The 25,509-nt window shown below is 45.8% G+C and overlaps 1 protein-coding gene across 3 annotated transcripts in view; it reads left to right on the plus strand.

Moving 5' to 3' along the window:
• VPS13D (vacuolar protein sorting 13 homolog D) overlaps nucleotides 1-25,509 on the plus strand; it is a 123,833-nt gene that overhangs the window by 46,712 nt on the left and 51,612 nt on the right. For 2 of the 3 annotated variants that reach the window (XM_081954872.1, XM_081954873.1), the window contains 19 exons: nucleotides 1,583-1,657; nucleotides 2,773-2,979; nucleotides 4,174-4,263; nucleotides 4,733-4,873; nucleotides 5,807-5,929; nucleotides 6,396-6,470; nucleotides 8,875-8,980; nucleotides 9,566-9,718; nucleotides 10,471-10,606; nucleotides 13,270-13,317; nucleotides 14,039-14,189; nucleotides 16,137-16,347; nucleotides 17,367-17,614; nucleotides 18,344-18,535; nucleotides 19,442-19,568; nucleotides 21,493-21,635; nucleotides 22,236-22,366; nucleotides 23,198-23,373; nucleotides 24,868-24,991. In XM_081954872.1, coding sequence (XP_081810998.1) covers nucleotides 1,583-1,657; nucleotides 2,773-2,979; nucleotides 4,174-4,263; nucleotides 4,733-4,873; nucleotides 5,807-5,929; nucleotides 6,396-6,470; nucleotides 8,875-8,980; nucleotides 9,566-9,718; nucleotides 10,471-10,606; nucleotides 13,270-13,317; nucleotides 14,039-14,189; nucleotides 16,137-16,347; nucleotides 17,367-17,614; nucleotides 18,344-18,535; nucleotides 19,442-19,568; nucleotides 21,493-21,635; nucleotides 22,236-22,366; nucleotides 23,198-23,373; nucleotides 24,868-24,991 — 2,657 coding nt within the window. The remainder of the gene's footprint in view (nucleotides 1-1,582; nucleotides 1,658-2,772; nucleotides 2,980-4,173; nucleotides 4,264-4,732; nucleotides 4,874-5,806; nucleotides 5,930-6,395; nucleotides 6,471-8,874; nucleotides 8,981-9,565; nucleotides 9,719-10,470; nucleotides 10,607-13,269; nucleotides 13,318-14,038; nucleotides 14,190-16,136; nucleotides 16,348-17,366; nucleotides 17,615-18,343; nucleotides 18,536-19,441; nucleotides 19,569-21,492; nucleotides 21,636-22,235; nucleotides 22,367-23,197; nucleotides 23,374-24,867; nucleotides 24,992-25,509) is intronic. The other variant, XM_081954874.1, reaches the window with a different exon arrangement.

Genomic DNA, 25,509 nt, shown 5'->3' on the forward strand with positions numbered 1-25,509 from the left:
TTTTTCTTCTTCTTCTTCCTTCTCCTCCCATTCCTCATCCTTCTCTCATCTTCCTCCTCTTGTCCTCTTCCCACTCCTCCTCTCTTCTTCTTTTTCTCTTCCTCTTCGTTCTCTTCTTCTTTTTCTTCTCCTCCTCTTCTTCTTTTCTTCTTCCTTCTCCTCCTCTTCTTTTTCTTCATTTTCTTTTTCTTCTTCCTCATTCTCTTTCTTTTTCTTCCTCCTCTTCTTCTTTCTCTTCTTTTTCTTTTTCTTCTTCCTTCTCTTTTTCTTTTTTTTCCTCCTCTTTTTCTTTTTCTTTTTCCTTCTCCTCCTCCTCCTCCTCTTTCTTCTTCTTGTTCTTCTATTTCTTTTTCTTCTTCCTCCTCTTTTTCTTTTTCTTCCTCCTCCTCTTCTTTTTCTTCTTCCTTCTCCTCCCATTCCTCATCCTTCTCTCATCTTCCTCCTCTCGTCCTCTTCCCACTCCTCTCTTCTTCTTCTCTTCCTCCTCCTCTTTGTTCTCTTCTTTTTCCTTCTCCTCTTCTTTTCTTCTTCCTTCTCCTTTTCTTCTTTTTCTTTTTCTTCTTCCTTCTCTTTTTCTTTTTCTTCCTCCTCTTCTTTTTCTTCTTTTTCTTTTTTCTTCTTCCTTCTCCTCCTCCTCCTCCTCTTTCTTCTTCTTGTTCTTCTTCTATTTCTTATTCTTCTCCTTCTCCTGGTTCTCTTTTTCTTCCTCCTCCTCCTCCTCTTTTTCTTTTTCTTCTTCTTCCTCCTCCTCCTCTTTTTCTTTTTCTTCTTCTTCTTCTCCTCTGGTTTTCCCCGTTGACTTGGCTCGTCTGAAGTTCGCCAAACGGGATTGCGTGACCCCCGGGACGCTAACCGACGTAAATATGAGTCAGTGGCCAAGCATCTGGATTTCTTTCAGGTGACCACGGGGACTCTGCAACCGTCATAGCTGTGAAAAATGATCCCAACTTGCTTTTTTTCAGTTCCATTGTAACTTCTATTGATCACTAAACGAACCGTTGTAAGTGGAGGACTACTGCAGAACTCTGAGAAAGTGTTCACCACCCCACCCCACCCCCCGAATCCTGGCTGGGGGATAACAACAGTTTATTTAGTGACGGTTCAAAGTTACAACAGCCCTGAAAAAAGTGACTTGGGAATGTTTTTCACACTTACGACCATTGCAACGTCCCAGCGTTCACGTGACCAAAATTCAGCCGTTTGGCAACCGACTCACATTTGCAACGGTCGCAGCGTCTCGCCGTCACGCGATCCCCTTTTGCGACCTTCTGACAAGCAAAGTCAAAGCTGAATTCACTTAACAGCCGAGTGACTTAACTTATCACTCGCAGTGACTCACTTAACAACCGGCTGAATAACTGCAACAATGCACTCCACAACTGTGGCAAGGAAGGTCGTATAACGGGACAAAACCCACTTAGCAAATCCTCCCTTAACCACGGACGTTTTGGGCTCGTAAGTTGACAACAAAGAAATGACAGAGTTCTCCATTTAAAAAAAAAAAAAGGAAAACTACCTCCAAAGCAAAAATCGCATTAAATGGAATAAAACCCTTCAATTTGTGACCCTTGTTTCCTTCCAGAAGTGCAGCTGGCCCGCCTGCAGGAACTGGGCTTCAGTCTGGATGACTGTCGGAAGGCGCTGCTGGATTGCCAAGGTGTGTTATTTGTAAGAGAGTTGTTACAAAAGTTTTTATGTGTAATGTGCACTGAAGTTGGCATTTAATTTCATTGTGCGAGGTGCAATGACAATAAACTAAACAAAGATAAGATAAGCTATAAACTAAGCTACAGTCTTGCAACCTCCTCCACCTACGTATTTAATTATTTAACTGTTTTATGTATGTATTTAATAACGCATTTTAGTGACTGTACACCGCCCCGAGTCCCTTTCGGGAGAAGGGGCGGTCTATAAATACGAATAATAAAAATAAATAAGCTAAACTAAGATAAGCTAAACTAAAATAAGCTAAACTAAACTTAAACTAAGATAAGCTAAACTAAACTAAGCTAAACTAAACTAAGAAGCTAAACTAAGCTAAACTAAGATAAGCTAAACTAAACTTAAGCTAAACTAAACTAAGCTAAACTAAACTAAGAAGCTAAACTAAGCTAAACTAAGATAAGCTAAACTAAATGAGCTAAACTAAACTAAACTTAAAGTAAGAAGCTAAATTAAGCTAAACTAAATTTAAACTAAGGTAAGCTAAATTAAGCTAAACTAAGATAAACTAAACTAAATTAAGCTACACTAAACTAAACTAAATTTAAACTGATAAGCTAAATTAAGCTAAACGAAGCTAAGATAAGCTAAACTAAAGTTAGATAAGCTAAACTAAACTTAAACTAAGATAAGCTAAATTAAGCTAAACTAAAAAGTTAAATTAAACTAAGCTAAACTAAACTAAAGTTAAACTAAGATAAGCTAAGCTAAGCTAAACTTAACTAAGCTCAGCTAAACTAAGATAAAATAGGGTAAACTAAGATAAGCTAAACTAAGCTAAACTAAAACTGCACCATTATTTCCAACCAGGATAATAGTTGGTCGTTTGCAACCGAGCAACTGACATAAAAACTGACCCCGGTGGCTCACTTAACAACCACAGCAAGGGAGGTCGTCGAATGGAGCGAAACTCACATTAATGAATCTCTCCCTTCCCAGCAGGGAGCAGCACAACCTCTTTTGTGTATGTGTGTGTGTGTGTGAGAGAGAGAGAGAGAGAGAGAGAGATTCCCTCTTGACTTTCCTTCCCTCGGTCTCTCTCTCGGTCAGGTCAGCTGAAGAAAGCCGCCAGCTGGCTCTTCAAGAACGCTGAACCTTTGAAGCGCTCCGGGTTCGAGTCCTGCGGCACAGACGGGCAGAGCTCCAGGGCTCTTCGGCTGTTCTCCGGGGTGGAAGTCAAAGCGGAAAACATCTGCATTTGTTTCATCGACGACTGCATGGACTGCGACGTCCCTCTGGCGGAGCTGACCTTCTCCCGTAAGTCTTCGGAAAGCCCAATGCCGGAAGGGGCCTTGGAGGTCATCCAGTCCAACCCCCTGCTCAGGCAGGGAAAACTGTACCATTCCAGACACATGGCTGCCCGGTCTCTTCTTAAAAGCCTCCAGACACCCACAACCTCTGGTGGCAAGCTGTTCCACTGGTTTGGGATTACAATTACAGAATAAAAGAGCTGGGAGGGACCTTGGAGGTCTTCTAGTCTAACTCTGATGAAGGAGGAGAAGGAAGGGAGGGAAGGAAGGAAGGAAGGAAGGAAGGAAGGAAGGAAGGAAGGAAGGAAGGAAGGAAGGAAGGAAATACAGAATAAAAGCTGGGAGGGACCTTGAAGGTCTTCTAGTCCAACCCCCTTCTCAAACAGGAGATCCTACCTAGATCACATCAATCAATCCAGCAGAGAGCTGGAGGGGACTTCTGAGGTCTTCTAGTCCAGCCCCCTGCTCAAGCAGGAGACCCTAGACCATATCAATCAATCAATGGAGCTGGAAGGGACCTTGGAGGTCTTCTAGTCCAACCTCCTGCTCAAGCAGGAGATCCTTGGCCATTTCAATCCATCAATCAATCAGAATAGAGCTGGAAGGGACCTTGAAGGTCTTCTAGACCAACCCCCTGCTCAAGCAGGAGACTCTTGGCCATTTCAATCCATCAATCAATCAGAATAGAGTTGGAAGGGACCTTGAAGGTCTTCTAGACCAACCCCCTGCTCAAGCAGGAGACCCTTGGCCATTTCAATCCATCAATCACTCAGAATAGAGCTGGAAGGGACCTTGGAGGTCTTCTAGTCCAGCCCTCTGCTCAAGCAGGAGACCCCAGACCATATCTATCAATCAGAATAGAGCTGGAAGGGACCTTGGAGGTCTTCTACTCCAACCCCCTGCTCAAGCAGGAGACCTTATACCAATGACGGCTAACCTTTTTGTCCTCGCGGGCTGAAAGCGTGCTTACACCCATAATGCAATGCCCATCCAGTTCCGGTCAGGTGCAGAGGTGCAGAGACAAAGGATGACCTTGGCTTTCTAGAAAGAATGTTGTTATGGCTGCATATCATCTAACTCCGTATTTTCCCACCATAGAAAAAGGCATAGTAGAAGAATAGAAAGTGTGGCAGGCGGAAGATCCGAAAGGAAAGATGGCGGGAGGCCGGACACATTCTGACTAATTGTCATTTCCCTGCAGGTTTGAACTTCCTCCAGCATTTGAGAGCCAGCCCAGAAGGCTACGCCCACTTCACGCTCTCCGGCGACTATTACAACCGGGAACTCTCCGGTAAGTCTCTGCCGCTAGCACGGCTGGCCCTCGACTTACAACCGGTTCACGTTGCGTGACCGCTCGAAGCCACAGCGCCACTGAACGACCTGTGTCCAGCTTAACAACTGCAAAGGTCCACTGAACAACCGGGGCAAGAAAGACCCGCTTAGCAACTGTCTCGCTTAGCAACCAAATTTTGCGGTTCAGTTGTGTCCGTATATCTTTACATTGATTCCCTGCAGTCTGGTTCTCGGAGGCCACCTGGTTCAATCCCTGTGGTTTTCTAGGGGTTTTCCAAATGCCATTGTCTCCTCTTCGGGGCCGAGAGAAAAGTGGCTGGCACGAAGTTGCCCGGCTGGCTTTGTATCCCAAGATGGGACTAGAACTCGCCGTCACCCGGTTTCTCGGCCTGGGCTCTCAGTAAGGATTGAATTGCAGGCGCCGCGAAGGCAATTTCTCTCTCTCTCTTTTTCTTTTTTTGTCCCAGGTTGGGAGCCCTTCATCGAGCCTTGGCCCTGCTCCGTGTTTTGGCAACGGCAGCCGGCCAGCCGCCTCCACCCCTCGCGGCTGAAGCTGGAGGTCAAGGCCAAGCACCGCCTGGATGTCAACATCACATCCAGGTTGATCGGTAGGTTGTTGTTGGTAGGGAAGGTCCCTTCCTGTCACAGCTGGAAGAACTGCGTAGAGCTCTTGTCCCAGGTGTGGTTCAGGAGGCCTCCTTCCTTCTTTTCCTTTCCTTCCTTCCTTCCTTCCTTCCTTCTTTTCCTTTCCTTCCCTTCTTGTTCCTTCCTTCTTTCCCTTCCTCCCTTCCTTTCCTCCTTCTCCCACCTTTCTTTTCCTTCTTTCCTTCCTTCCTGCCTTCCTTCTTTCCTTCCCTTCCTTCTTTCTTCCCTTCTCCTTCCTTCCTTCTTTCCCTTCCTTCCGCCCTCCCTTCCTTTCTTCCTTCTCCCACCTCCCTTTTCCTTCCTTCCTTCTTTCCTTTCTTTCTTTCTTCCCTTCTCCTTCCTTCCTTCTTTCCCTTCCTCCCTTCCTTTCTTCCTTCTCCCACCTTCCTTTTCCTTCTTTCTTTCCTTTCCTTCTTTCTTTCTTCCTTTCTCCTTCCTCCCTTCTTTCCCTTCCTCCCTTCTTTCCCTTCCTCACTCCCTCTCTTTCTTCCTTCTCCCACCTCCCTTTTCCTTCCTTCCTTCTTTCCTTTCCTTCTTTCTTCCCTTCTCCTTCCATTTTTCCTTCCTGCCTTCCTTCCTTTCCCTGCCTTCCTTCCTTCCTTCCTTCCTTCCCATCCATCCCTCCTTTCTTCTTCCTTTCCTTCTTCCTTCCTTTCTTTCCTCCTTCCTTTCCTCCCCTTCCCTCCTTCCTTTCTTCCCTCCCTTCCTCCTTCCTTCTTCCTTTCCTCCCCTTCCCTCCTTCCTTTCTTCCCTCCCTCCTTTGTTCTCTTTCCTTTCTTTCCTCCCTTCCTTCCCTCCCTCCATTCCTTTTCTTCCTTCCTCCTCCCTTCCCTCCCTCCCTCCCTCTCTCCATCCATCCATCCATTCATTCATTCATCTCTTGTCTCCCTGACCAGAGCAATACGCCACCACCAAGCAGTCCTGGATGGCCGATTACTGCAGCCAGGAGAAAGAAGCCACGGAATTGGAGTCCGAAGACTGGGTGGGCTCTTCCGTGGACCCCCCTTCCTTCAGGCAAGGTGTGCCCCCTACCCCCACTCCCCGTGGCCTCGTTGCCTGCCGCACGGAGGTGGTCACCGTAACCCCCCCTGCAAAGCCTTCGGTCAGATGCTTCAGACCCCCCCCTCCTCTACAGATGCCGTTCCCCCCCCCTCCCCAATCCCTCCCTAAAAGCCCCAAGCGACTTTCCTCCTCAGTGCCATCGTGACTCTGAACGGTCCCTAAACGAACCCCCAACTCCTCCGATCCGTAGGACTACAAGTCCCAGTGGGAGTCGCTCCAAGGCTGGGCATTGCAGTCCAAGCGGCCTCAGGAGGCCCCAGCGGAAGCCGTCGCAAGGAACTTATTCCCGCCCCGCTTGGCTGGGCGCAGAGGGACCTTCGGGCTGCCAGCTTCTCGCCCCCTTTCCGACCGCCGCCCTCTTACCTCCTGAGCTGCCTTTTCCTCCCCCTTTTCCTCGCTAACATTGTCTTTCCTGTCTGCTAGGCCTTCCTCTTGCCTACCTTAGAACTAGGAGCACAGCCAGCCTGACTAACCTCGAGCACCAGGTGTATGCTGGAGGTATCGTATCTCCCATTAGAGTCCAGATGCTTCCCTCCCTTTGCTCCCTTCCTTCCTTCTCTCGGGCTTTCTTTTCCCCACAAATACGGATATGGATGGGTGGGTGGGTGGGTGGGTGGATGGAGAGAGAGAGAGAGAGAGGTAACAGATATAGATGGATGGAGAGAGAGAGAAATTGAATGATTGTTTGATTGATTGATAGAGGTAAAGATAGATGATAGATAGATGATAGATAGATAGATAGATAGATAGATAGATAGATAGATAGATAGATGATGGATGGATAGGTGGGTGGATGGAGAGAGAGAGAGAGAGAGAGAGAGAGAGAGAGGTAACAGATAGATAGAGATAGATGGATGGAGAGAGAGAAATTGATTGATTGTTTGATTGTTTGATTGATGATAGATAGATAGATAGATAGATAGATAGATAGATAGATAGATAGATAGGAGATAGATTAGATAGATAGACAGAGAGAGAGAGAGAGAGAGAGAGAGAGAGGTAACAGATAGAGATAGATGGATGGAGAGGGAGAGAGAAATTGATTGATTGTTTGATTGTTTGATTGATTGATAGACGTAAAGATAGATTACATAGATGATAGATAGATTGATAGATAGATAGATGATGATAGATAGATAGATAGATAGATAGATAGATAGATAGGATAGAAATAAGTAATAGAGATGGATGGATGGATGGATGGAGAGAGAGATTGATTGATTGTTAGATAGATAGAGATAGCATTGTTCCAATATCTCAGGGGTTGCCACAAAGAAGAGGGAGTCAAACTATTCTCCAAAGCACATGAAGGCAGGACAAGAAGCAATGGGTGGAAACTAATCAAGGAGAGAAGCAACTTAGAACTGAGGAGGAATTTCCTGACAGTGAGAACAATTAATCAGTGGAACAGCTTGCCTCCAGAAGTTGTGAATGCCCCAACGCTGGAAGTCTTTAAGACTGGACAGCCAACAGTATTTGTTGTCAATGGCTTTTTTTGCCTTTGCATAGTAGTAGTACTTTTAACACACACACCCTGCAACAATTTGAGAGCCAAAAGCTATACAGAATAAGAGTTGGAAGGGACCTTGGAGGTCTTCTAGTCCATCCCCCTGCTCAATCAAGAGACCCTAGACCATTTCAATCCATCAATCAATCAGAGCTGGGAGGGACCCTTGAAAGTCTTCTAGTCCATCCCCCTGCTCAAGTAGGAGACCCAAGACCATTTCAATCCATCCATCAATCAGAATAGAGCTGGAAGGGACCATGGAGGTCTTCTAGTCCAACCTCCTGCTCAATCAAGAGACCCAAGACCATTTCAATCCATCAATCAATCAGAATAGAGCTGGAAGGGACCATGGAGGTCTTCTAGTCCAACCTCCTGCTCAATCAAGAGACCCAAGACCATTTCACCCTCCCCAGGCTCCAGAGGCTTTATAGGAGCCTGGGGAGGGCAAAAAAAGCATGCAAAAAATGGGGGGTCGCGCTGGTCATGCACGCATGCGTGCTGGGGGTCGCGCATTGCATTATGGGTGTGGCATGCCCACGCTCGCCCACCTGCACTTCCCCCCCCCCTCCGCCTCACTTTTGGCACACGAGCCAAAAAAGGTTCACCCTCACTGGTCTAGGGTCTCCTGCTTGAGCAGGGGGCTGGACTAGAAGACCTCCAAGGTCCCTTCCAACTCTAATCTGATTGATTGATTGATTGAAATGGTCTAAAGTCTCCTGCTTGAGCAGGGGGCTGGACTAGAAGCCCTCCAAGGTCCCTTCCACTGACAACTCTGTTATTCCGAGGAATTCTGGGAGTTGAAGTCAAAATTACTAACCTGAAAAATAAATAGGGGGTCAATGTTTTCATAGTAAAATGCACCAGACTTTTTTTTAAAAATTTCTTGATCAGATTGGCTATTTCTGAAAGCTCGGCCCAGATGTAGCTCCAGGGGTTTCAGCATGCTGGGTTTGGTTTGTGTCTTGTGGCCCCATTCCGTTCCTTTCCCTTCCTCCTTTCCCTCCCTCCCTCCCTTCCCTCCTTCCTTCCTTTCCCTTCTTTCTCCCTTCCCTTCTCTTCCCTTCATTTCCCTTCTTCCTTCCCTTCCCTCTCCTTCCTTACTTTCCCTTCTTCCTTTCCTTTCTTTCCCTTCTCTTTTCCTCCTCTCCCCTTTTTTCCTCCCCTCCCCTCCCCTTTCTTTTTCTCTTCCCTTCCTTTCCAATTATCTGGGTGGGATTTTCAAATGGGGAGGAGGGGGGGGACCGCTCGCCCCAGGCGTTGAGACTTGAGAAGGCACCCGCTTGTTCCATCAAGAGAAGGAGACAAACACCCCCCCCCCTTGAGGCTGAGCCTCTGCGCTTCCCCCGCCTCGTTCCCTCCTTCATTCTTCCTTTTCTTCCTTCCTTCCCTCCGCAGCTGAGATGAAGGCGCCCAAACGGAGGCAGCCCTTTGTGCCTTTCGCCCTCCGGAATCACACCGGTTGCACCCTCTGGTTTGCCACAATGACCACCACCCCAACTCGGTAAGGAAGCGAGAGGTGGGGGACTTCCGGCCAGCCGTTCGATGGCGGGCGAGCTTTCGTGGAACGCACAGGGAGTCCTCGACTTACGACCAAAGCGGAGCCCCCCAAGTATTTCTTCAACGTCCAGTGAGACATTGGTGAAATCAGCTTTGCCGCCTTTTATGAATCTTTCTGGCCACTGTCGTTAAGTGGATCCCTGCAGTCACTAACTTAGTCACCCGGTCGTTAAGCGAATCCGGCTTTCCACTTAGCTTGTCGGAAAGTCACAATAGAGAATCACTAGACGTTCTGACCGTCCCCGTCATCATGGGCTTGTTGCAACGGTCGTAAGTGTGAAAAATGGCCCTTTTTTTTAACTGCCGTCGTAACTTCGAATGGCCGCTAAAGCGAACGGTTGTCAGTCAAGGACTCCCCGTAATCGTTTTACCAATCCCTCAAGACAAGGAACACGTCCAACACATCCTCCCTCCTCATCCTCCTGTTTTCCCCACCACCACCACAACCCTGCAAAGTGGACTTGAGATAAAAGGAGCCCCCCCCCAAGGCAGGACTCGAACTCACGATCCTGGTTTCTTGCTTTTCCAGCGCGGCCCTCCTGCATAGCGGGAGCCCCCCGGTCCTGCCAGAGGAAAAGGAGACCTTCCTGGACCAAGCCCATAAAGTCAGCGAGTGGCGGGAAGTCCTGGCGGGAGATGAGATCCCTTTCGCCTTCGAAGCCAAGGGGAAACTGAGGCACAGGTGAGGTGGGCTGGGGGGGAGGGAAAGGGGGGGGAACCGTTTTCCCACCTGTCTGTTTGATGCCCAGGGTTAGTTTAGAGACCGAAAGGAGGGATTTTATATTTCTCATTTTCTATTCTTAGACTCTTCCCATCGGTTGGGGTATATTTGATATCTTTGTCTGTTTATCATATATTACTTCGTAATTCAAGGACTACCCGTATTCTTACCAAAAGTCAATTTATGCCACATTTTGTACTTCCTTAAGCATTTCATTCGGGGTTGTAATATGGAAAAGAGGTCAGGATCATTATTTTTCCCCGTTTGGGATCTCGGTTTGGGCCTGCCTCTCTCCTAAACCAAGGGGATGGGGTGGCTCAGTGGCTAAGACGCTGAGCTCGTCGATCAGAAAGGTCGGCGGTTCGAATCCCCAGCGCCACGTAACGGAGTGAGCTCCCGTGACTTGTCCCAGCTTCTGCCAACCTAGCAGTTCGAAAGCATGTAAAAAATGCAAGTAGAAAAACAGGGACCACCTTTGGTGGGAAGGGAACAGCATTCCGTGCGCCTTCGGCGTTGAGTCATGCCAGCCACATGACCATGGAGACGTCTCCGGACAGCGCTGGCTCTTCGGCTTTGAAACGGAGAGGAGTACCGCCCCCCAGAGTCGGGAACGGCTAGCACACACGTGCCAGGGAAACCTTTATCTCTTCTAAACACCATTCCGTGAGTCTTCACATAAATTGATTTATTTTTTTTAAACATTCCCCCTTCAGGCATACCCACGACCTGAGAATTCACCAACTGCAAGTGAGAGTCAACGGCTGGGAGGCCGTCAGCCCTGTGTCCGTTGACAAGGTGGGGATATTTTTCCGCTATGCAGCTCCAGATAAAAGCAATTCATCCTCCATGGTAAGCTGAATTCTTTTATTCTTTTCAAATATAAATAAACCAGCTTCTGTTTAACACTAAACACGAGACTCTAATAAAAGCAACATAAATTCTGAAACTGGAGGGCGGGGGTTGGACTAGAAGACCTCCAAGGTCCCTTCCAACTCTGTTACCCTGGAACATTAAAACTCAAATATTGCAACATTCATTTTGATTCTCCTGTTATCTGTTGTTGTTGTTTTACCAATCATCAAACCCACATATAATTTCATACATTGTCTTACGCAAAAAGACCCAAGTCACCATTCAAAGCAGTCCATGCGGGGTTTTTTCCCCCTCTAATCGAAGCTGTCAATCTTGCCAGCTTGGCAGCTTCCATCATCTCCTGGAATTAAGGAGAAACTTCCTAACAGTGAGGACAAATAAGCAGTGGAACTGCTTGCCACCAGAAATTATGGGTGCTCCATCACTGGAGAGTCAGATAAGACAGTTACTTACAGTGGGGCAAAAAAGTATTTAGTCAGCCACCAATTGTGCAAGTTCTCCCACTTAAAAAGATGAGAGAGGCCTGTAATTGGCATCATAGGTAGACCTCAACTATGAGAGACAAAATGTAAAAAAAAAAAAAAAAAATCACATTGGCTGATTTGGAAAGAATTTATTTGCAAATTATGGTGGAAAATAAGTATTTGGTCAATATCAAAAGTTCATCTCAATATTTCGTTATATATCCTTTGTTGGCAATGACTGAGGTCAAACATTTCCTGTAAGTTTTCACAAGGTTGGCACACACTGTTGCTGGCATGTTGGCCCATTCCTCCATGCAGATCTCCTCTAGAGCAGTGATGTTTTGGGGCTGTCGCTGGGCAACATGGACTTTCAACTCCCTCCAAAGGTTTTCTATGGGGTTGAGATCTGGAGACTGGCTAGGCCACTCCAGGACCTTGAAATGCTTCTTACAAAGCCACTCCTTCGTTGCCCAGGCAGTATGTTTGGGATCATTGTCATGTTGAAAGACCCAGCCACGTTTCATCTTCAATGCCCTTGCTGATGGAAGGAGGTTTGCACTCAAAATCTCATGATACATGGCCCCATTCATTCTGTCCTGTACACGGATCAGTCGTCCTGGTCCCTTTGCAGAGAAACAGCCCCAAAGCATGATGTTGCCACCCCCATGCTTCACAGTAGGCATGGTGTTCTTTGGATGCAACTCAGCATTCTCTCTCCTCCAAACACGACGAGTTGTGTTTCTACTAAACAGTTCTATTTTGGTTTCATCTGACCATATGACATTCTCCCAATCCTCTTCTGGATCATCCAAATGCTCTCTAGCAAACTTCAGACAGGCCTGGACATGTACTGGCTTAAGCAAGGGGACACGTCTGGCACTGCAGGATCTGAGTCCCTGGCGGCGTAGTGTGTTACTGATGGTAGCCTTTGTTACGTTGGTCCCAGCTTTTTGCAGGTCATTCTCTAGGTCCCCCCGTGTGGTCCTGGGATTTTTGCTCACCGTTCTTGTGATCATTTTGACCCCATGGGGTGAGATCTTGCGTGGAGCCCCAGATCGAGGGAGATTATCAGTGGTCTTGTATGTCTTCCATTTTCTAATTATTGCTCCCACAGTTGATTTGCTCACACCAAGCTGCTTGCCTATTGCAGATTCAGTCTTCCCAGCCTGGTGCAGGTCTACAATTTTGTTTCTGGTGTCCTTCAACAGCTCTTTAGTCTTCACCATAGTGGAGTTTGCAGTGTGACTGTTTGAGGTTGTGGACAGGTGTCTTTTATACTGATAACAAGTTCAAACAGGTGCCATTGATACAGGTAATGAGTGCAGGACAGAGGAGGCTCTTAAAGAAGAAGGTACAGGTCTGCGAGAGCCAGAAATCTTGCTTTTTTGTAGGTGACCAAATACTTATTTTCCACCATAATTTGCAAATAAATTCTTTCCAAATCAGCCAATGTGATTGATTGGTTTTTTTTAAACATTTTGTCTCTCATAGTTGAGGTCTACCTATGATGCCAATTTCAGGCCTCTCTCATCTTTTTAAGTGGGAGAACTTGCACAATTGGTGGCTGACTAAATACTTTTTTGCCCCACTGTATCTGAAATGATTTAGGTTCTCCTGTTTGAGTAGGGGGCTGGACTAGAAGACCTCCAAGTTCCCTTCCAGCTCCTATTCTATTCTATTCCATTCCATTTCCTATTCTATTCTAATATATTCAATTTCTATTTCTATATATTCCCCATTCTATTCTATATTCTATTCCATTTTTATTCCTCCTTCTGTTCTATTCTATTTTCTATCCTATCCTAATCTAATCCAATCCAATCACTTTCCCAGGAATTCAGGTTTCTTTTCCTTCCGAATCTGTACAAACCCTTGAAGTAACGACCAGAAAGGTCATAAAATGTGGCCAAACTCATTTAACAAACGTTTGGGGCTCAGCTGTGTGATTGTAAATTGAGGAATACTTAGAAGGCACATCCTGGTCTCCGAGGTGGGGTGTGGGAGGAGTCACTGTATGGGTATTGTTACGGCCCAATTGCCTGGAGACTGAGAAAAAAAGATTGCTCTGCACAAGAGGGAACTGGCAATTTGCCAAGGGGTTACCGTGCGTGTGTGTGTGTGTTTGCGTGTCTGGCATGTGCCAACATTCAGCTTTTCTGCTCTTGCTTTACATAGGTCGGCAGCCCAATAAGTAGGACCAACATCATCCACCCACAGGTTTATGTAAGTTGAATTTCCTTTCCTCCGTCCTTCGACTTCTTCTTAGCCTTGCGTGATTGCATTGTGGTTTGTTTGAACCCTACAACGCCTTTAGCATACCAGATGTAGCAGAAGGAGTGGTGGAACTCGAGGGTGGAGTCAAAAGAGGGATGAGCTGAGAATCCCTGCATAGCCACAAGCGAGCTAAGTCCAGCTTCCCTTGACTAATTCCAAGCAGATACTGTTAGTTGAGAAACTTTCTGTCATCATCATCATCCTCTTTTAACGACCCCCATAATCCCTTGCATTGGGGTGCAGTCTGGGCAACTGAATGGAGCTGAGTGCTTACTGCCCTTCCCGTCACCATTGCGGAGTTTTTCCCCAGCAGATGTATATATATACAGTATATTCTCATTGTGCCCAGAGAGAGAAAAATATCTGCCTCTACCTAGGATCAAACTCACAAAGCTCCTGATTGTGAGGCAAGAGCTCCAATAGAAAGGGGGGGGTGAGTGGTGGGGGGTGTTGCATTTTTATTTAATTGACGTTCAGGCAGAAACATTTTCTCATTCTTTTCTTTTTTTTTAATAAAAAAAAAAACCCGGTGCGTCTTATTAAGGGAAATCATCGGGAGGTAAAAGTTGTAGAATTTGGGGCCGTTTTGTGTCCACCGTATCTGCAAAATGGATTCCGGATTCGTCTTTTCTTTTTTTAAAAATAAATAAAATACCGTATCTTTTTACAGTTTTCTTCATTGCCTCCAGTTCGAGTGGTCTTTGCTGTGACCATGGAGGGAAGCGCCCTGAAGGTGATCACGGTTCGTTCAGCTTTGATTGTGAAAAACAAACTGGAAATCCCAATGGAGCTGAGACTGGACAGTCCCTCCGCACCGGACAGTAAGTCCTTCGGAAGCCACAAAACAGCTCTTTTTCAAACAGAAGGGAGGTCTCCAAGTTAGATGCAGCCACTAAGATCAATACAGGGGTCCCAACGAAATCAAACCCCACCCCCCACATCACTCTCCTCGGCTTTGGCTGCTTTTCAATCAGAATAGACTTTGGAGGTCTTCTAGTCCAACCCTAGACCAGGAGACTAGCAGGAGACCCTAGACCATGTCAATCAATCAATCAGAATGGAGCTGGAAGGGACCTTGGAGATCTTCTAGTCCAACCCCCTGCTCAGGCAGAGACCCTAGACCATTTCAATCAATCAATCAATCAATCAATCAATCAATCAGAATACAGTTGGAAGGGACTTTGGAGGTCTTCTAGTCCAACCCCCTGCTCAAGCAGGAGACCCTATACTATTTCAACCAATCCGAATAGAGCTGGAAGGGACCTTGGAGGTCTTCTAGTCCAACCCCTGCTCAAGCAGGAGACGGTAGACCATTTCAATCAATCCATCAGTCAGATTGGAGCTGGAAGGGACCTTGGAGGTTTTCTAGTGCAATCCCTGCTCAAGCTGGAGACCCTGGACCATTTCAGTCAATCAATCAATCAAAATAGAGTTGGAAGGGACCTTGGAGGTCTTCTAGTCCAACCCCCTGCTCAAGCAGGAGACCTTAGACCATTTCAATCCATCAATCAATCAGAATGGAGTTGGAAGGGACCTTGGAGGTCTTCTAGTCCAACCCCCTGCTCAAGCAGGAGTCCCTAGGCCATTTCAATCAATCAATCAATCAATCAGGATAGAGCTGGAAGGGACCTTGGAGGTCTTCTAGTCCAACCCCCTGCTCACACAGGAGACCCTAGACCATTTAAAACAATCAGAATAGAGCAGAAAGGGACCTGGGAGGTTTTCTAGTCCAACCCCCTGCTCAAGCAGGAGACCCTATACTATTTCAACCAATCCGAATAGAGCTAGAAGGGACCTTGGAAGTCTTCTAGTCCAATCCCTCCTCAAGCAGGAGACCCTAGACCATTTAAATCAATCCGAATAGAGCTGGAAGGGACCTTGGAGGTCTTCTAGTCCAACCCCCTGCCATAGCAGGAGATCCTGTATTTTTGCAGACAAGTGGCTCTCCAGTCTGTTCTTTAAAAATCTCCAGGGATGAAGCACCCACAACCTCTGGTGGCAAGTCCTTCCATTGGTTAATTGTCCTGACTGTCAGGAAATTCCTCCTTAATTCCAGGTTGCTTCTCTCCTGGATGAGCTTCTATCCATTGTTCCTTGTTCTACCCTCAGGTGTTTTGGAGAATAAGTGGACCCTCCTCTTCTTTGGGGCAGCCCCCCAAATAATGGAAGACTACTCTCATGTCACCCTTAGTCCTTCTTTTCTCTAGACTGGCCAAACCCAAATCCTGCAACCATCCTTCATATGATTAATCATCTTAGTTGCTCTTCTCTGAACTTTTCCCCCCCCCAAAGTCTCAACATCTTTTTTGTAACGTGGCGACCAAAGCTGGATGCGGCATTCCAGGTGTGGCCTTCCTAAGGCTTTACAAAGCAGTTACTAACACTTCACCTGATTTTGATTCTGCGTCTCTGTTATGTTGTATTTATCTGTTATGTTTTTTTATTTTACTTATTTATTCATCCAAACCTTTAATCATCCTAGTTGCTCTTCTCTGCACTTTTCCCAAACTCTCAACCTTCTCTTTTTTGTGACCAAAACTGGATTTTTTTAAAGATGACTTCTTAGAATGAGACGGGGCAGCCAGGAGAGATGTGGTCAGTAATTTGACCAGAGGGGGGAGAGCGGGAAGGCCTGTATTAAGGATGAATTTGAGAGTCAGCGGCTACGACTGACGCTATCACGTTGGGTAATGAAACGTTGGCAAGAAAAGAAAAGCCAGCTCAGAGGATCCCTCAGAAATAATTCTGCCCTTTTCCCCTGCGTGCAGAACCTGTCCTGCTCCCGGCGGTCATGCCAGGTGACTCTTTCGCCATCCCTCTGCACCTGACGTCCTGGCGCCTCCAGGCCAGGCCGAAAGGCACCGGCGTCTTTTTCTGCAAGTCCCCCATCCACTGGACGAACGTCCAGAAGACTTCGGAGGTCAGCAGCAGCAAGAGGGAATGTCACTCCATGGAGCTGGACCACAGCCGATTCTTCAGGTGAGTCCATTCTCCAGGTGAGGTGATTCTTCAGAGAATAGGATAGAACAGAACAGAACAGAACAGAATAAAGTAATTAGAATAGAAATATATAATATTGAATAAAATAGAATAGAGAGAATAGAATTACAACAGAATAGAATAAGAAGAATAGATAAGAACAGAATAGAATAGAATAAAGTAAATAGAATAGAAATATATAATATTGAGTAAAATAGAACATAGAATATAGAGAATAGAATTAGAATAGAATAAGAAGAATAGATAAGAAAAACGAGAATAGAATAAATAGAATAGAAATATATATTAAATAGAATAGAATATAGAGAATAGAATTAGAATAGAATAAGAAGAATAGATAAGAAAAACAGAATAGAATAAAGTAGAATAGAAATATATAATATTGAATAAAATAGAATATAGAATATAGAGAATAGAATTAGAATAGAATAAGAAGAATAGGTAAGAAAAACAGAATAGAATAAAGTAAATAGAATAGAAATATATAATATTGAATAAAATAGAATATAGAGAATAGAAAATAGGAAGAGAAGAGAATTAGAATAGAATAGAATAAGCAGAATAGATAAGAAAAACAATAGAATAGAATAAAGTAAATAGAATAGAAATATATAATATTGAATAAAATAGAATATAAAATATAGAGAATAGAATTAGAATAGAATAAGAAGAATAGATAAGAAAAAACAGAAGAGAAGAGAATAAAGTAAATAGAATATAATAATAATAATAATAATATAATAATAATAATAACAACAACAACAACAACAACAACAACAACAACTTATTTCTAGAAATATATAATATTGAATAAAATAGAATCTGGAGAATAGAAAATAGGAAGAGAAGAGAAGAGAGAATAGAAGAGTAATTTCGTGCTACCTTGAGGTTGTAACTGAAGGACGTGGAGCCTTCGTAAGAGCCTCCGAAAAGGCAGGGAATTCTCCCCCCCCCCACCCCCCGCTCTTTAAGCCATCCGCCGTTGTCTCCCTCCGTAGGTTTTGTGTGGCCATCAAGAAAGAGAATTACCCCGACTACATGCCTTCCAGCATCTTCTCCGACAGCGCCAAGCAGATTTTCCGCCAGCCGGGACACACCATTTATCTCCTGCCCACCGTGGTGTTGTGTAACTTGCTCCCTTGCGAGCTGGAGTTTTACGTCAAGGGCGCCCCGATCAACGGGACCCTCAAACCAAGGAAGGAAGCCGTCCTGCACAATGCCGACACTTCGCAGAACATCGAGCTCGGTAAGAGCAAAAAACAACGTCCTTTTCCAACTCCTTCCGGGGGGGGGGGTGTCACCAATTCCAATTTGGCTGACCGCCCACGATGTCCATCTGTAAATCGATCCGGTCACGTTGCATAGTGGTCTCCCAAAAATCTTAATTTTGACTTAGGAATCTTTTTTTAAAAAAATAATAATCTGATTTTGCCTTAAGAATAATTTTTTTGCAAAAAAACCCCACTAATTTTGCCTTAATTGGGTTTAAAAAAAAAACAATTAATTTTGCTTGAAGGATCTTTTTTTTTAAAAAAAAAAGTGTCTAATTTTTGCCTTAATCTTTTTTTTTTCCCCTCCTAATCTAATTTTGCTTTAAGGATCATTTCTTTCCAGAATCTAATTTTGCTTTTAGAAGTGAGTTACCTCTACGACTGACCCTTGACCTCCTACATAGGTTGGCGACAGTCGTAAAACTGTCACGATTTTGCGACCTTTTGGTGACTAAATGAACTCTTTGTAAATTGGGGATTGCCTGTAATTACAATCCTGAACAACTGTTACTTATTTATTTCCTACGACTGGTGAGGGGCCTGTTGTTGTTGTTTTTTTCCCCCCCAATCCCTTCTCTGGCTGTTTTTGAGCCTGCCCGTCCGGCAATCTTTGTAGCTGCGAAACTCAATGTGACCCAGATTGGATCCTGGGACACATATATCCTTCGCTGGTGAACATTAACTTCCTTCCTTCTGGATTGCAGGGATCTCCCTCGAAAACTTCACCCACTGCAAGGAGCTTTTGATCCCCCCGGGAACGCAAAACTACGTTGTGCGTCTGAGGCTGTACGACAACAACCGCCGCCTCCTGAACCTCATCCTCCGGATTGTGTGCCAAGCCAAAGGGTCCTTGAAGATATTCATCTCGGCTCCTTACTGGCTCATCAACAAAACAGGTGAATCCATTCAAACCTCCAATCACCTTCAAGGAAAAGTAGAAAAAAGATCTTAATTTCTTTTTTTTTCTTTTTTTTGGAACTCGATGGATGGCAGCTTGTGGGAATGGGATCCTCCTACCAGTTAGGTCGCATTTCCTCTTACTGGACCGGAATAAAGGGTGCGGGGAAACTTTTACAGATTTTTACAGAGTTGGAAGGGACCTCGTAGGCCATCTAGTCCAACCCAAGCAGGAGACCCTACCGCATTTTTGACAGGTGGCAATCCGGTCTCTTCTTGAAAGCATCCAGGGATGAAGCTCCCACAACTTCCGAAACTGAAACTAAAAATAGTTTTAAGCAAAAATCCTGCAGTATCTAAAAACTGCAGCAAAGAACATGGAAAGAACTGTTTTAATAGAATAACAGAGTTGGAAGGGACCTCAGAGGTCTTCTAGTCCAACCCCCTGCTCAGGCAGGAGACCCTTACACCATTTCAGACAAAAGTCTCTTCTTTAAAACTTCCAGTGTCGTTGGAGCATTCACAACTTCTGGAAGCAAGTCGTTTAAGCAAGATTAAGTTGCTAGGAAATCCCTCCTTAAAATTCCAGCTTGCTTCTCTCCTTGGTTAGTTTCCATCCGTTGCTTCTTGTCCTTCAGGTGCTTTGGAAAATAAGCTGACCCCCCCTCCCCCCCTCTTCTTTGGGGCAGCCCTTCAAATATTAAAACCCCGCCATCGTGTCACCCCTCCAGGCCTTCTTTCCATTAAACTACCCACCCACCCCAATTCCAGCTGTTTGAATATTATCATCGCTCCAGAGCAGGCCATCCCAAAGGATCAACCCATTTTCTTTTAGTGACGGGTTTTTGTTTTCATTTTTTGTTTTTCAATCTCTCTTTTTCTCCCCTCTTATTTGCACTCCGAAGGGTTGCCGCTAATTTTCCGGCAAGACAACGCAAAGACCGACGCAGCCGGCCAATTTGAAGAACACGAGTTGGCCCGCAGCCTGAGCCCCCTCCTCTTCTGCTACGCCGACAAGGAGCAGCCAAACCTGTAAGCTTCTCTGGGACAGTGTGTGTGTGTGTGTCTGTGTGTGTCTGTTGCACCTTCTTGCAATTTACGGGTTGTGTCATAACTCACCCAAGTTTATTCTCTTATTTTTTTTAAAAAAAAGGTTCTTTTAAAAAAAAAATATTCTCTTAGGTACCGTTATAGGCATGCATTCACGTAGTTATTCTTCTTCTTTACATTGGTCATTCTTATACATTTATCATTCCATTTAAAAGGTTAGAATATACAATTTGGATGGCTTTATTTACCATCCCTTCCGCCTGTTGTGACACCACCTTATTTTCCCTTTCTTTTCTCCCTCCCTCCCTTCTCTACTTTCTTCCTTCTCCTCTCCTTCTTCCCTTCTTTCTTCCTTTACCTTTCTCCTACTCCTACTCTTCCTCTTCCCCTTCCTACCCTCTCTCCTTCTCTTCCTCTCCCTTCCATCCTTCTCTCCTTACCTCTTTCTTCCTTCCCTCTTCTCCTTCCTCTTCCTTCTTCCCTTCCCTCTTCCCTATTCCTACTCTTCCGCTTCCCCTCCCTACCCTTTCTCCTTCTCTTTCTCTCCCTTCCACCTTCTTCTCCTTACCTCTTCCTTCCTTCTCTCCTTCCCCTTCCTTCTTCCCTTATCTTTCTCCTACTCCTACTCTTCCTCTTCCCCTACCTACCCTCTCTCCTTCTCTTCCTCTCCCTTCCATCCTTCTCTCCTTACCTCTTCCTTCCTTCCCTCCTCTCCTTCCCCTTCTTTCTTCCTTTACCTTTCTCCTACTCCTACTCTTCCTCTTCCCCTTCCTACCCTCTCCCCTTCTCTTCCTCTCCCTTCCATCCTTCTCTCCTTACCTCTTCCTTCCTTCCCTCCTCCTTCCTCTTCCTTCTTCCCTTACCTCTCCCCTACTCCTACTCTTCCCCTTCCTACCCTCTCTCCTTCTCTTTTTCTCCCTTCCACCCTCCTCTTCTTCTTTCTCTCCCTTCTACCTTCTCCTTACCTCTTTCTTCCTTCCCTCCTCTCCTTCCTCTTCCTTCTTCCCTTACCTCTCCCCTACTCCTACTCTTCCCCTTCCTACCCTCTCTCCTTCTCTTTCTCTCCCTTCCATCCTCCTCTCCTTACCTCTTTCTTCCTTCCCTCCTCTCCTTCCTCTTCCTTCCTCCCTTACCTCCCCCCTACTGCTACTCTTCCCCTTCCTACCCTCTCTCTTTCTCTCCCTTCCTACCCTCTCTCCTTCTCTTTCTCTCCCTTCCACCTTCTCCTTACCTCTTCCTTCCTTCCCTCCTCTCCTTCCTCTTCCTTCTTCCCTTACCTCTCCCCTACTCCTACTCTGCCCCTTCCTACCCTCTCTCCTTCTCTTTCTCTCCCTTCCACCTTCTCCTTACCTGTTTCTTCCTTCCGTCCTCTCCTTCCTCTTCCCTTACCTCTCCCTTACTGCTACTTTGCCTCTTCCCCTTCCCACCCTCTCTCCTTCTCTTTCTCTCCCTTCCACCCTCCTCTCCTTATCTCTTTCTTCCTTCCCTCCTCTTCCTCTCGTTCTCTCCTCCTCTCTCCCTTTCTTTTTCTATTATTATAGGTGTCTCTTTCAAATCTCAGTTTACGTTTTCTTGGGATGGTATTTCCGCAAGCCCAAATATAGTTTAATATCATTACTTATTCCCTTCCCTTCGCTAATCTATCCTAACTATGGTTTCCCCCCCCCCCCCCCACTTTATATCTCGCTCTTGGATATATATTTGTATATTTAGTACTTTCTTTTCTGTTTTCCCCCTCTTCCCCCCCCCCCTTTTCCTATTTAACAGTGCATCGTCTGCGTATCTTCCCCTTACTTTCTTGTCTAGATTCCTTTCTCTAGCCAGTAGTAAAACCTTCCCCCTGTCTTGAAGTACTCCAATTCCTCTTTATCCTTACGTTTATTCTGATTTTTGTCTCTGCGCGCAGTTGTACCATGCGAGTTGGCAGAGGTATCCACCCCGAGGGGATGCCCGGTTGGTGCCAAGCCTTCTCCTTGGACGGAGGAAGCGGCGTCCGAGCCCTTAAAGTGATCCAACAAGGAAACCGCCCCGGCCTAATTTATAATATCGGTAGGTAATTGGGACTCTTTTTAAAAAAAATTATGATGATGAGGATGATTCTTTTGGGATGGAGAGTCGTGGTTATTTTTTTTTAAATGTTTCAATGTTTTTTTATAGTTAGCTGCTCAGAGCATTTGGGCTAAGGGTGGTGACAGACAGACCAATAAAGGAGAACATTTGTAGCGCGGGGTTGAAATGAGAGATCCTTGGTGCTCTCTGCGTTTAGTGGTTTTCTTGCAGACGTTTCATGACTAAACTAGGGGACATCATCAGTGCTAGAAGGGGGTAGGATTTGCAAAGAGAAAGAGAAAGAGAAAGAGGAGGACTACTATGGGGTCCTTGGTGCTCTCTGAGCTTGGTGGTTTTCTTGCAAACATGTCATGACCCAGCTAGGGAACTGTCTTCAGTGCTAGAAATGTAAACACCCGTCCCTTCTAGCACTGATGATGTTGCCTAGTTGGGTCATGAAACGTCTGCAAGGAAACCACCAAGCTCAGAGAGCACCGAAACCCCACCCCACCCCCCACTCCTCCAATAAATAAAAGTTGATTGTGCGAGATGCCCAAAGTCTAGCCCTCTTATCCTGACCGGCTATGTGTTTTAACCCAGGTATTGACGTTAAGAAGGGCAGAGGCCGCTACATGGACACTTGCATGGTGACGTTTGCACCTCGCTACTTGCTGGACAATAAATCCTCGCACACCCTCGCCTTCGCCCAGAGGGCGTTCGCCAGGGGACAGGTAAAAAAACCACCCCCTTTCCTCCTGCTATAACTCCTAAGGATTCCTCAAGCTTTGCCATTGGGAGGCGGGTGGACTTCAGCTCCCAGAATTCCCTCTTCTTACTTTGCATTCTATTCTGCATTTTATTCTGTTCTTTTCTATTCTATATTCTATATTTTTTTCTATTCTAGGCTTATTCTATTCTATTCTTGCATTTTTTTCTATTCTATATTATTCTATTGTATTCTACATTCTATTTTCTAGTCTATTCTGTATTCTATTCTATTTCCTATTCTATTCTATATTATTCTATTCTATTCTGCATTGTATTCTATTTCCTATTCTATATTATTCTATTCTATTCTGCATTCTATTCTATTTCCCATTCTATTCTATATTATTCTATTTTGTATTCTATTCTATTTCCTATTCTTTGTTATTCTATTCTGCATTCTATTCTATTTCCCATTCTATATTAATCTATTGTATTCTCCATTCTATTCTATTTCCCATTCTATTCTATATTATTCTATTGTATTCTGCATTCTATTCTATTTCCCATTCTATATTATTCTATTCTGCATTCTATTCTATTTCCTATTCTATATAATATTCTGCATTCTATTCTATTTCCTATTCTATTCTATATTATTCTATTCTGTTCTGCATTCCATTTTGCATTGGGTCCTATTCATTTTCTATACTGGCCAGTAAAGAATTCTCACCCTGATGAGAAAGGGCCTCTCTCCATGTGCCTCGTATTCCTGGATACCTTCCTAGCCAAGCCCCCCCCCCCCCCCCCCCCCTGTTGAACTGCAAATCCATTTCCCTTCTTCTCCTTCTCGGTAGGGAACTTCCAATCCAGACGGCTACCTCTCCACCCTCCCGGGCTCCAGCGTGGTCTTCCACTGGCCACGCAACGATTACGACCAACTCTTGTGCGTCCGGCTGATGGACGCCCCCAGCTGCATTTGGTCCGGAGGCTTTGAAGTCAACAAGAACAATTCCTTCCACATCAACATGAGGTAGGAAATGGAGAGGGCTGCCGTGTGCCTTTTGTGTGGCCGTTGTGAGTCCTGTTGTGTTGTTGCTTCCCCGTGCTGCACCCCTCACAGGTAGTCCTCGACTTAACAACACTTCGCTTAGTGACTCTTTGAAGTTGCAACCGCGCTGAAAAAAGAGACGTTTTCACACTTAACGACCATGGCATCATCCCCATGGTCATGGGATCAAAATTCAAATGCTGGGCCACCGGCTCATATTTATGACGGTCGCAACACTTACGCATTCCCCCTTTGCGACCTCCCGACGAGCAAACCCGATGGAGAAACCCGATTCACTTACTTAACAGCTGTCACTCGGCAGTAAGTGAGTTTTACCCCATGGTACGGCCTCCCTTGCCATCGTTGTTAAACCACACACCACAAGTCAGCACCACGATTGCGAACCCAATCCGGTTTCCCTATTGTCTTCGCTGGTCAGGAGGTCGCAAAAGGGGATCACGTTGCAACCATCATAAATATGAGTCAGTTGCCGACCGCCTGAATTTTGATCACGTGACACCACCCCCACGGTCCTTTTTTTTCCAGTGCTGTTGTAATTTTGAACAGTCACTAAACTGATATATGTAAAGGACTTTGGTTGTTGTTAGTTGTGAAGTCGTGTCCGGCCCATCGTGACCCCATGGACCACCTTCCTCCAGGCCTCCCTGTCCTCTCCCATCCTCTGGAGTCCATTGAAGCTCACGCCGACTGCTTCGGTGACTCCATCCAGCCACCTCCTTCTCTGCCGTCCCCTTCTTCTCCTTTTGCCCTCCATCGTTCCCAGCATGAGGCTCTTCTCCAGGGAGTCCTTCTTCCTTCTCATCAGGTGGCCAAAGGATTTGAGTTTCCTCTTCAGGATCTGGCTTTCTAAAGAGCAGCCAGGGTTGATCTCCTCTAGGACTGACCGGTTGGATGGCCTTGCAGTCCAAGGGACTCAATTCAGGAGTCTTCTTCTCCAGCACCCTCCTTCAAAGGCCTCCATTCTTTGGCGCTCTTTGGCCTTCCTTGGGGTCCAACCTTCACAGCCATCCACGGCAACTGGGAAAACCATCACCTTGACTAGACGCACTTTGATTGGCAGGGGGATGTCTCTGCTTTTTAGGATGCTGCCTAGATTTGCCATATAGCTTCCCTCCCCAGGAGGAAGCCTCTCTTCATTTCTTGGCTGCCGTACCCATCTGCGGTGACCTTGGAGCCCAGGAAAATAAAACCAGTCCTCCATTTCTTCCCCATCTATTGGCCGGATGCCACGGTCTTCATTTTCTCAATGTTGACCTTCAAGCCAACTTCTGCACTCTCCTCCTTCCCCCGCCTCAAGGGGCTCTTTAGTTCCGTCAAGGACTAGCCGTAGGTTTTATTGCACGTCAGATTTCTAGAAAAAATGTATAGGCGAGGATTTATAGGCGAGGGGAAAGGGAAGGGATTTGCCCGCTTGCGAAACCCACGCGGGCCTTCTTTGCGTTTGAAACTCCCCAGGGACACCCTCGGGAAGTGTTTCTTCCTTCAAGTGGAGATCACCTTGAAGAGAGCCACCTACTGCGTCTCGTTCAGCGACACCGACAAGTTCCCGCCTCCGTACCGCATCGACAACTTTTCTAAGGTAAAAAGCACCTGGGGGAGGGGAGGGGGCAGGTGGGCGGGCGTCTGAAAACGATCACTTTAACAGCGAAGGGGCAGAGGGCGAAGAAGGACGCTCATTGGAGCTTCGATGACGGATAAATCCTCAACTTACAAACATTGCTATTCAATCTCTCACCACCCCCCACCCCCCACCCAAGTCCTTCTTTTCCCTAGACCAGACGTGCCCCATTCCTGCGACCGTTCTTCTTATGTTTTAGTCTCCAGGCCTCCTGTTCTGACTGAGAAAGTATAAATCACAATCTTAGTCCCCCAAAAGCCTCTTTTATTTGTACGGCTGTGGATTATGGTCATTAAGAGTCCACAAGGATTGACAAACAGTCTGTGAAGATTCCGACAGATGTCTGCTCGAGTTGCTTGTTTGTTTGTTTTGTTTTTATTTTATTTATTTATTTGATTTGATTTCTAGACCGCCCCCTCTCCCCGAAGGGACTCGGGGCGGTGTACAGGTACCAAATTAAAAACCATACAAATAATAGT

This window comes from Natrix helvetica (genome assembly GCF_964273705.1).
Source record: "Natrix helvetica genome assembly, chromosome: 5".
In the NCBI taxonomy this organism is placed as follows: Eukaryota; Metazoa; Chordata; class Lepidosauria; order Squamata; family Natricidae; genus Natrix; species Natrix helvetica.